At 44.5% G+C, this 12,170-nt stretch overlaps 1 protein-coding gene across 3 annotated transcripts in view; it reads left to right on the plus strand.

Annotated features, from left to right (window-relative positions):
- The window catches only part of aig1 (androgen-induced 1 (H. sapiens)), a 51,491-nt gene that overhangs the window by 2,514 nt on the left and 36,807 nt on the right, over positions 1–12,170 (plus strand). For 2 of the 3 annotated variants that reach the window (XR_004211916.1, XM_031837195.1), the window contains exons 2-3: positions 6,238–6,393; positions 8,088–8,639. Coding sequence is in view for 2 of the 3 variants with exons in the window: in XM_031837195.1 (XP_031693055.1) it covers positions 8,625–8,639 (15 nt within the window). In the remaining variant the exon portion in view is untranslated. The remainder of the gene's footprint in view (positions 1–6,237; positions 6,394–8,087; positions 8,640–12,170) is intronic. The other variant, XM_020496552.2, reaches the window with a different exon arrangement.

Here is a 12,170-nt window from a genome sequence, read left to right on the forward strand (position 1 = left end):
AAAATAACGTTTGCCTTACTTTGATGATTCTTCGCAAATCCAAACAGTTTTCCGTGTTGATTCAACCTCATCATATTGATTGTATTATTTTGAAATGACGTGAAAACAACATTGATTCAACCAGTTTTTTTGCCCAGTGGGACACTGGTAGTGGGTAGTTTGCTCTGTTTTAGCTCACACAAATAGGGGCACAAGAAATGAAGGGAACACGATGTGAGGTTGATATGGATTGAGTTTGACATGAAACAGGCCTTTTGAATAACTGGTTTCGTATTATTCTATACGTCATCATCATGATTAAGTGTTGCTATATGAAGCAGTTATTATTAGAACAGACAACAAATAAATATTATCACAGCAAAAGATGCCACTCGCTCGCAGGCTTTAGAATCAGACCTTACTCAGGGCGAATGGGATAGAAGTCTAGTGGAAAACTCTAGAAACCAGCCACGGTAGCCAGGCCTAACCTCCACGCCGCTGTCTGTCTACACTAATTCTGTTACACTTCACTTGGTTTAGGACCTTGGCTGCCTAGCTGTGATTTTAGCCTGTAGATATGTTTTCATTGGGTCTCAGTCATTCATTATTGAGTGTGGGGTTCAGATGTGGGTTTCCATCGAGGATACATGAGGAGCAGAACACAGGGCTGTCCAGTGGGTTGATACCACCAGTGAGATCTGGCCTTTGTCCACATGAATCAATAGGCAGAACAAAACGTCTAACCCCTGTGCTTGGAGGAATCAAATCATATGATCTGAAAAGTTTTGTTGTGGTTTAGCATAGTGCCTCTTCGGATAAAAACTGAGGCACCTAGCAGACAGATTATGAAACTGGTTTAAAATGTTCTCTCACTTCCAAGTTGTTAGTTATTCAATTAATCAGTTTTAAAGGCCCAATGCAGTAACAATTTTGTTTTTCCTGTGTTTTGTATCATATTGTTCAAAAACAAACACTGTGAAAGTGTGAATAAATGTGATCAGAGTTATTTCCAGATAGTTGCTGTTTGAAAATACAATTTAAACAGGACCTTCTAATCAGCAGGTTTTACATGGGCAGAGTTTTGACTTGCCAAAATGTATATTTTTTATTTCACCTTATTTAACCAGGTTGAGAACAAGTTCGGAGTTACAACTGCAACCTGGCCAAGATAAAGCAAAGCAGTGCGACAAAAACAACAACACAGAGTTACACATGGGATAAACAAAAGTACAGTCAATAACAATAGAATATTGTATACGATGTGTGCAAATGAAGTAAGGAGGTAAGGCAATAAATTGGCCAATAGTGGCAAAGTAATTACAAATTAGCAATTTACACTGGAGTAATATATGTGCAGATGAGAATGTGCAAGTAGAAATACTGGTGTGCAAAAGAGCAGAAAATGAGGGGATGAGGTAGGTAGTTGGTTGGATGGGCTATTTACAGATGGGCTGTGTACAGCAGCAGCGATCGGTAAGCTGCTCTGACAGCTTACGCTTAAAGTTAGTGAGGGAGATATAAGTCTCCAACTTCAGTGATTTTTGCAATTTGTTCCAGTCATTGGCAGCAGAGAACTGGAGGGAAAGGCAGTGTTGAAGGTGTTGGCTTTGGGAATGACCAGTGAAATATACCGGACGGAGCGTGTGCTATGGGTGGGTGTTACAATGGTGACCAGTGTACCTAGCAAAGACTTATAGATGACCTGGAGCCAGTGGGTTTGTTGACGAATATGTAGCGAGGACCAGCCAACGAGAGCATACATGTCGCAGTGGTGGGTAGTATATGGTGCTTTGGTTACAAAACGGATGGCACTGTGATAGACTGCATCCAATTTGCTGAGTAGAGTGTTGGAAGCTATTTTGTAAATGACATCACCGAAGTCAAGGATCGGTAGGATAGTCAATTTTACGAGGGTATGTTTGGCAGCATGAGTGAAGGAGGCTTTGTTTGCGAAATAGGAAGCCAATTCTAGATTTAACTTTGGATTGGAGATGCTTAATGTGAGTCTGGAAGGAGAGTTTACAGTCTAGCCAGACACCTAGGTATTTGTAGTTGTCCACATATTCTAAGTCAGAACAGTCCAGAGTAGTGATGCTAGTCGGGTGTGCGGGTGCATGCAGCGATCGGTTGAAGAGCATGCATTTAGTTTTAATAGCATTTAAGAGCAGTTGGAGGCCACGGAAGGAGTGTTGTATGGCTTTGAAGCTCGTTTGGAGGTTTGTTAACACAGTGTCCAAAGAAGGGCCAGAGGTATACAGAATGGTGTCATCTGCATAGAGGTGGATCAGAGAATCACCCGCAACAAGAGCGACATCATTGATACAGAGAAAAGAGTCAAACTGGTCGCGATTCGAAATGGTCGGTGATCTGTTTGTTCACTTGGTTTTTGAAGACTTTAGAAAGGCAGGGCAGGATGGATATGGGTTTGTAACAGTTTGTGTCTAGAGTGTCTCCCCCTTTGAAGAGGGGGATGACAGTGGCCGCTTTCCAATCTTAAGGAATCTCAGATGATATGAAAGAGAGGTTGAACAGACTAGTAATAGGGGTTGCAACAATGGCGGTGGATAATTTTAGGAAAAGAGGGTCCAGATTGTCTAGCCCAGCTGATTTGTAGGGAACCAGATTTTGCAGCTCTTTCAGAACATCAGCTGTCTGGATTTGGGTGAAGGAGAAGTGGGGGGGGGGGGGGGGGGGGGGCTTGGGCCAGTTGCTGCGGGTGGTGCAGAGCTGTTGGCCGGGGTTGGGGTAGCCAGGTGGAAAGCATGGCCAGCCGTAGAGGAATGCTCATTGAAATTCTAGATTATCGTGGATTTATCATTGGTGACAGTTTTGCCTGGTCTCAGTGCAGTGTGCAGCTGGGAGGAGGTACTTGTATACTCCATGGACTTTACAGTGTCCCAAAACTTTTGGGAATTAGTGCTGCAAGATGCAAATTTCTGTTTGAAAAAGCTAGCCTTTGCTTTCCTAACTCAGTGTCTGTATTGGTTCCTGACTTCACTGAAAGTTGCATATCGCGGGGACTATTCGATGCTAATGCAGAACGCCATAGGTTGTTTTTGTGCTGGTCAAGGGCAGTCAAGTCTGGAGTGAACCAAGGGCTATATCTGTTCTTAGTTCTACATTTTTTGAAAGGGGCATGCTTATTTAAGATGGTGAGGAAAGCACTTTTAAAGAACAAACAGGCATCCTCTACTGACGGGATGAGGTTAATATCCTTCCAGGATACCCGGGCCAGGTTGATTAGAAAGGCCTGCTCGCAGAAGTGTTTTAGGGAGCGTTTGACAGTGATGAGGGGTGGTCGTTTGACAGGGGACCCATAACGGACGCAGGCAATGAGGCAGTGATCGCTGAGTTCCTGGTTGAAAACAGCAGAGGTGTATTTAGAGTGCAAATTGGTCAGGATTATATCTGAGGGTGCCCATGTTTACGGATTTGGGATTGTACCCGGTAGGTTCCTTGATCATTTGTGTGAGATTGAGGGCATCTAGCTTAGATTGTAGAACAGCCGGGGTGTTAAGCATACCCCAATTTAGGTCACCTAGCAGTGCGAACCCTGACAATAGATAGGGGGCAATCAATTCACATATGGTGTCCAGGGCACAGCTGGGAGCTGATGGGGGTCTATAACAAGCGTCAACAGTGAGGGGCTTATTTCTGGAGAGATGGATCTTTAAAAGTAGAAGCTCAAACTGTTTTGGCATAGACCTGGATAGTATGCCAGAACTCTACAGTCTATCTCTACAGTAGATAACAATTCTGCCCCCTTTAGCAGTTATGTCTTGATGGAAAATGTTGTAATTGGGGATGGAAATTTCAGAATTTTTGGTAGCCTTCCTAAACCAGGATTCAGACACGGTTAGGACATCAGAGTTGGCGGAGTGTGCTAAATCAGTGAATAAAGCAAACTTAGGGAGGAGGCTTCTGATGTTAACATGCATGAACCAAAGGCTTTTACGGTTGCAGAAGTCAACAAATGAGACCTCTTGGAGACACACAGGGCCTGGGTTAACCTCTACATCACCAGAGGAACAGAGGAGGAGTAGGATGAGGGTACGGCTAAAGGCTATAAGAACTGGTCGTCTAGTGCGTTCAGAACAGAGAATAAAAGGAGCAGATTTCTGGGTGTGGTAGGATAGATTCAGGGCATAGTGTACAGACAAGGGTATGGTAGGGTGCAAGTACAGTGGGGGTAAACCTAGGCATTGAGTGACAATGAGAGAGGTTGCATCTCTGGAGACGCCAGTTATGCTAGGTGCGGTCTCCGCATGTGTGGGGGGTGGGACAAGGGGGCTATCTGAGGCATGTTGAGCAGGACTAGGGGCTTCGCAGTAAAATAAAACAATGAGAGCTGCCCTAAACAACAGTATACAAGCTAAAATAACAAGGTAAAATAACAAAGAGCGTTCCAAACCTCTCTGCCAATAACAGCTAGTTTTCAGGTTATAATGCCCCTCCAATTAGGCAAAATTCTTGCTTGAGAAATATTTTTTGCTGAAGGTGATTTTTGTTTCTTTTTGACGATTTTATTGAAAAACTATTACAGTAAGGTACTTAATTGTTACACAGAAAATTATTTGATTGTGTGATAAAAACAGCTGCACAGAGCCTTTAAGCCAAATAAGTGACCATATAGAGCATGTGTCATCTGTTTTATGTCACACACACACACACACACATTATATAAGTGGCATAGCTGCAGTGCCAGAGTGCAGATCCTCTCTGCCACAGAGTGTCAGGTGATGCCCAGAGGGGGCAGGTGTGGACAGAGAGATATTATGTCTGGCTTTACATACTGTCCCCTTCCCTAGACCACCCAGTACTTACGAAGGCCCTCTCTGCACCTGGCCAGCACACTACACAGCACATGTAAAGAGGGCTAGGGGGAGTGTAGGACAGTGCCTAATGTCTTTGCTAAGTAAGACATGATGCATTACTCTACTCTCCTGTCAGCCTCTGCTAACTGTGGAGGTAATTAGGTTCCTAGACATTACATTGCTTCCCATTAGTCTATATAGGGTAATACATGTTGGATATGTTCTGTCTTGTAATTACATTATGCTGTAGTATGTACATCATCACTCCTATAGCTGTTAAACTTCTAAACTGGTTCTGTATCTCTTTTGTTCATGCAGCTTCCATATTCTCCTTCCCAGACTCCCTCTGTGCTCCACTCTCCCAGCTGCAGACATTTGAGTTGTGTGGAGCAACACTTTATAACCTGAGCTCCAGTCCAGGAATTATTGTAGTTGCTCCTAAGTGCCTGCAATACAGGGCAGGGAAAGAGCCTGTAGAAATATTAAAAGGGTTTTATGCTTAGATTTTGGCATTCATTCCCTGTGAGAGCTCTGTTTTCCAAACCCCTTTGCATTTGAGATAAGTGAAAAAGAACCTGGAAGGCATTCATTTTTTGCATAGCCTCAGGCTAAACCTGCTGCTTACAAAGGCCAAAAGAACTAAGTCAAAGATATAAAGGCTGCGAAAACGCCTGAGAAATGAAACAGCTGTCTTGTGTGTTAGCTAGGTGTCACACTAATGCTGTTGCTGGGCACTACCCTGTCCTAGAACCAAGTTCTGCAACGCAATTTTTGGACCGAAAAGATAATGCTGGTTCCTGGAATCCGAAATGAAACATTGAATTAAATGAGAATGAATGTCACACTTTCCAGTCTGTTGGGTTTTTGCTAAAGACACCCTGTTATGTTCTCTAACTCTTAATTTCATGCTAAAATAATCCCCAACGCTGCCACAGACTGCTCATAGACCCACATGAAATGACATATGCTAGTTTAAGGGGATAGACATCGAAAGTATGAGGTTTATGTAATTGTTCAGTTGTTATATAATTATTTGTATTGCTATATAAAATATGTATTTTATTTAAATGTATGTATGGCAAAATATGCGTTGCGTTTTAGAGGACACCTCAATGAACTCCTTTTTGATATACATATGAATGTTTTATAGAGATGCTTTTTGGGATTCATATGCTTCCCATGAATATAATGTGATATTAATATTTAATGCTACTGTCCTCTTGAGAGATGATGAACTCTACTGATTTTGTAACCCAAAATAATCTCCTGTTCACCTCTCCGGATTTAAATTGTGTTGTAAAATTCTTTGTCCCGTGACACAACTCCTGGATCAGCTATTCTGCTTAGAAAGAGTGACATGATAATGTCTAACTATTGTGTAATCTGTTGTGGCTGCTCTTATCTCTAAGAACACATCGTTTTGTCCTCGCCTTCCCTGCTCTAGGTGATCCAGGCAGTTTTCTTTGGCGTGTGTGTGCTGACAGACCTGTCCAGACTGCTGACGAAGGGCAGTGAGAACCAGGAGCAAGACAGGCAGCTTAGGAAGCTCATTGGCCTGAGGGACTGGATGATGGCCGTGCTGGCCTTCCCCGTTGGAGTGGTGAGCGATAGTCACGACACAACACTACAGTAGGCCTGGAGCGTTGGAGTCTGCTCTCAGATCTGATTGTGTTGTACCGCTAACTCAACGACCATTGAAGTAGACTATACTGTACAGCACAACCAGATCTGGGACTATGATAGTTTCCCTTTTACAGTACACCAACGATGCACAAATTCACAAATTCATTTTCCACATTGTGTTACCTTACAGCCTATTCCCAAAAAATGATTTATACACAATACTGCATGACAAATTAAAAACAGGCTTTTATAAATTTTTGCAAATTTATTCAAATAAAAAACAGAAATATCACATTGACATAAGTATTCAGACCCTTTACTCAGTACATTGTTGAAGCACCTTTGGCAGCGATTACAGTCTCGAGTCTTCTTGGGTATGACGCTACAAGCTTAGCACACCTGTATTTGGGGAGTTTCTCCCATTCTTTTCTGCAGATCCTCTCAAGCTCTGTCAGGTTGGAATGGGAGTGTAGCTGCACCAGCTATTTTCAGATTTTCGATCGGATTCAAGTCTGGGCTCTGGCTGGGCCACTCAAGGACATTCAGAAACTTGTCTTGAAGCCACACCTGCATAGTCTTGGCTGTGTGCTTAGGGTCGTTGTCCTGTTGGAATGTGAACCTTCGCCCCAGTCCTGAGCGCTCTGAAGCAGGTTTTCTTCTAGGATCTTGCTGTACTTTGCTTCGTTCATCTTTGTCTCAATCCTGACTAGTCTCCCAGTCCCTACCGCTGAAAAACATGCTTGGCATTCAGGCCAAAGAGTTAAATCTCAGTTTCATCAGACCAGAGAATCTTGTTTCTCATGGTCTGAGAGTCTTTAGGTGCCTTTTGGCAACTCCAAGTGGGCTGTCATGTGCCTTTTACTGAGGAGTGGCTTCTGTCTGGCCACTCTAACATAAAGGCCTGATTGGTGAGGGGTGCAGAGATGGTTGTTGTTCTGGAAGGTTCACCCATCTCCAGATGGTCAGGAACTCTGACCATCGGGTTTTTGGTCACCTCCCTGACCAAGGCCCTTCTTCCCCGATTGCTCAGTTTGATCGGGCGGCCAGCTCTAGGAAGAGTCTTGGTGGTTCCAAACTTCTTCCATTTAAGAATGATGGAGCCACTGTGCTCTTGGGGACCTTCAATGCTGCAGACATTTTATGGTACCATTCCCCAGATCTGTACCTCAACACAATCCTGTATCGGAGCTCTTCCTTCAACCTCATGGCTTAGTTTTTGCTCTGACATGTACTGTCAACTGTGGGACCTTATATAGACAGGTGTGTGCCTTTCCAAATCATGTCCAATCAATTGAATTTACCACATGTGGAGTTGTAGAAAGTTGTAGAAGGATCTCAAGGATGATCAATGGAAACAGCATGCACCTGAGCTCAATTTCGAGTATCATAGCAAAGGGTCTGAATACTTATGTAAATAAGATATTTTTTTTAATGTTTTTTTATACATTTGAAAAACTTCAAAAAAACTGTTTTCGCTTCGTCATTATGGGGTATTTTATGTAGATTGCAGATGTATTTAAAAAAAAAAATCTATTTTAGATTGAGGCTGTAAGGTAACAAAATGTGGGAAAAGTCAAGGGGTCTGAATACTTTCCGAAGGTACCGTATCTGAGAAGCATAACAGAAACTCAACAACTCCACATACTAAACAAGTGTCTGTTTTTCTTCTAGGTCGCCAGACACATGCTAGTCTTTAGCCTATATGTTGGTCAGCCAAATCCATCTCACTTGTCACTGGTGAAACCGAAAGGCTGACGGAAAGGAAAGGTCCCCTAGCTAGCCTTCCCTGTGAGTCAGTGGACACCTTTCCCTGGTGCATGCTGCTGTCTGTGGTCTTACTGGACTGCACTGGCCTCTGGGAGGGCCTTTGCATAAGTAAGGACACCGAGTCACATTGTCTTGGATGCAGCACGGCCCATTTGCTTTGCAAATGCCAAGTCATCTATCAGGATGGGTGTCATGTGACAGCCTTGGAGGCAGCGGTCAGGCAGCGGGCAGGCAACGAGAAAAAGGAAACTGTGTTTGTCTTGCTTTTATATGCCCTTGTGTCCGTGATTTCCATCTGATAATTACTCTGAAAATATTTCAATTGGATCTTTGCTGCCGTCTTTTTTTTCTGTTGCAGGAAGAGGTGATGTTTTAGTTTCATACAGTGAGGAGGAAGGGCCAGGGTGCCCAGGCAGCAGGCGCTGAGGGGTTCGTACAGAGATGTGTATTTATAAGGTACTGGGAAGATACTGGTTGCCAATATGATGGTTTTTCCAGGCCTCGAGCCAAAAGATAGGGACATCATTTCATCTTCACTAACTTTGGCCTAGTCACTGTGTAATAAGTAAGAAGAAAATTACATGTCATGTCATCATCTTTTTTAACATGGCCTAAAGTGAAATAGGGACAGGCATGTTCTGTGTATCACAGTCCTTGTTTACCATAGATCATGTGACGTGTGCTGGGACCGAATTTTGATCCTGTGTTCTTCTGTGTAGGTACCCTTAGAAAAAAACACATGAAAAAAAAGAAAGTGCAAAAAAGTCAGACATGTGGTTTCCATACATTCGACCAAAAGGGCCAGCACTCATTTTGAAGTCGTAGGCGGGGCTTACCTCATCACGTGACCATGAGCAACCATGACCGATTCATGCCCACTACACTTTGACATGTGCATTTTCACATTTAAATGTCAACTAGGACTGTCAAACAAATTTGATCCAGTTCATCGCAGGATTTCCTGTGATTGATCAGGATTAATCGCAAATGAATGATTTGCTCAAATTGAGCTGTAATTTAAGATGTATTTATACAAAAAGCATTAAAGGAATATTATCAAAATCAGGTAAATTGATAAAGACACTTTCTTTAACCTCAAAGTCAACTTGTTTTGACATTGTTGTTTTTAGTATATAGATTATGTATGTTGGATGTTTTTAGTGTTTCAACACTTTCAAACCAAAATTACAAAAAGTGATCTTGAGTTAACTGATTAACTCTGACAGCGCTAATTTTAACATGTTAAAAAGGATAAATAATAGGCTCCAGAGAGGCACAGCAGTCTAAGGCACTGCTTTGCAGTGCTAGAGGTGTCACTACAGACCAGGGTTTGATCCCAGGCTGTATCACATGAGGTGGTGCTGTATCACCATGAGGTGGTGCACAATTGGCCCAGCATTGTCCGGGTTAGGGGAGGGTTTGGCCGGCCGGGATGTCCTTGTCCCATCACCCTCTAGCGACTCCTTGTGGCGGGCCAGGCGCATGTACGCTGACTTCGGTCGCCAGGTGTACGGTGTTTCCTCCGACACATTGGTGTGGGTGGCTTCCAGGTGAAGCGAGCAGTGTGGCTTGGCGAGGTCGTGTTTCAGGGGAAACATGACGCATGGCGTCCTTCGCCTCTCCCGAGTCCATATGGGAGTTGCAGCAATGGGACAAGACTGTAAATACTAATTGGATACCACCGAATTGGGGAGAAAAAGCTTCTCTGTCCTTTACACTGGGCTCTTCTAACGGTCACTGACCAACGTATGAAGAAGAGAGGAGCCTTCAGCTGTAACACTCCAAATGGAATGAAATAAAAGTAACAAGTCATTAAAGAGCAGCAGTAAAATAACAAAATAACAATAGCGATACTATATACAGGGGGGTACCGGTACAGAGTCAATGTGCGGGGGGACCGGTTAGTTGAGGTAATATGTACATGTAGGTAGAGTTATTACAGTGACTATGCACAGATGATAACCACAGAGAGTAGCAGCGGTGTAAAGGGGGGGGGGGGGCAATCCAAGTAGTCTGGGTAGCCATTTGATTAGGTGTTTAGGAGTCTTCTGGCTTGAGGGTAGAAGCTGTTTAGAAGCCTCTTGGACCTAGACTTGGCGTTCCGATACCGCTTGCCGTGTGGTAGCAGAGAGAACAGTCTATGACTAGGGTGGCTGGAGTATTTGACCATTTTTAGGGCCTTCCTCTGACACGCCTGGTATAGAGGTCCTGTATGGCAGGAAGCTTGGCCCCAGTGATCTACTGAGCCGTTTGCACTACCCTCTGTAGTGCTTTGCGGTCAGAGGCCGAGCAGTTGCCATACCAGGCAGTGATCAAGATGGCGCCGAGGAACATGGCGGAAGTTTTACTTTCTCCCAACCAATAGTGCTATTTTGTTTGTTTTTTGGCATTTTGTGTAACTTATTTTTTAATTTATTGTGTACATAATGTTGCTGCTACTGTCTCTTATGACCAAAAATAACTTCTGGACATGAGAACAGTGATTACTCACCGTGGACTGGAATAAACTTTTTCCTTTAACGAGTCCGACAAGAAGGATATCCTGCTTTCTGGGAACAGGCCCAGATCCATGCCTTTTGCCTGAAGAAAAGACGCAGGGAAAGGGGCCGCAGATCGGGCAGCCTTCTGAGAATCCGTAGGCGAGCAAGTAAACTCCCACTGCCATCTGTTCTTCTTGCTTCTTTCCTGCCTGGATGGCAGGAAGCTTGGCCCCAGTGATGTGCAGGGCCATTCGCACTACCCTCTGTAGCGCCTTACGGTCAGATGCCGAGCAGTTCCCATACCATACCAGGCGGTGATGCAACCATCTCGATGGTGCAGCTGTAGAACCTTTTGAGGATCTGAGGACCCATGCCCTCCTCACGATTGTCTTAGTGTGCTTGGACCATGTTAGTTTGTTGGTGATGTGGACACCAAGGAACTTGAAGCTCTCAACCTGCATCCACTGCAGCCAGGTCGATGAGAATGGGGGCGTGCTCGGTCCTCTTTTTCCTGTAGTCCACAATCAGCTCCTTTGTCTTGATCACCTTGAGGGAGAGGTTGTTGTCATGGCACCACACGGCCAGGTCTCTGAACTCCTCCCTATAGGCTGTCTCGTCATTGTCGGTGATCAGACCTACCACTGTTGTGTCATCGGCAAACTTAATGATGGTGTAGGAGTCGTGCCTGGCCGTGCAGTCATGAGTGAACAGGGAATACAGGAGGGGACTGAGCACACACCCTTGAAGGGCCCCTGTGTTGAGGATCAGCATGGCTAATGTGTTGTTACCTACCCTTACCACCTGGGGGCGGCCCGTCAGGAAGTGCAGGATCCAGTTGCAGAGGGAGGTGTTTGGTCCCAGGGTCCTTAGCTTATTGAAGAGCTTTGAGAGCACTATGGTGTTGAACGCTGAGCTGTAGTCAATGAATAGCATTCTCACATAGGTGTTCCTTTTGTCCAGGTGGGAAAGGGCAGTGTGGATTGCAATAGAGATTGCATCATCTGTGGATCTGTTGGGGCGGTATGCGAATTGGATTGGGTCTAGGGTTTCTGGGATAATGGTGATGATGTGAGCCATGACCAGCCTTTCGAAGCACTTCATGTCTACAGACGTGAGTGCTACGGATCGGTAGTCATTTAAGCAGGTTACCTTAGTATTCTTGGGCACAGGCACTATGGTGGTCTGCTTGAAACATGTTGGTATTACAGACTCAGACAGGGAGAGGTTGAAAATGTCAGTGAAGACACTTGCCATTTGGTCAGTGCATGCTCGCAGTACCGGTCCTGGTAATCTGTCTGGCCCTGCGGCCTTGTGAATGTTGACCTGTTCTAAGGTCTTACTCACATCGGCTGCGGAGAGCGTGATTACACAGTCTTCCAGAACAGCTGGTGCTCTCATGCATGTTTCAGTGTTATTTGCCTTAAAGCGAGCATAGAAGTAGTTTAGCTCGTCTGGTAGGCTTGTGTCACTGGGCAGCTCTCGGCTGTGCTTCCCTTTGTAGTCTGTA

Source organism: Oncorhynchus kisutch, linkage group LG12, assembly GCF_002021735.2.
Source record: "Oncorhynchus kisutch isolate 150728-3 linkage group LG12, Okis_V2, whole genome shotgun sequence".
Taxonomy (NCBI): Eukaryota; Metazoa; Chordata; class Actinopteri; order Salmoniformes; family Salmonidae; genus Oncorhynchus; species Oncorhynchus kisutch.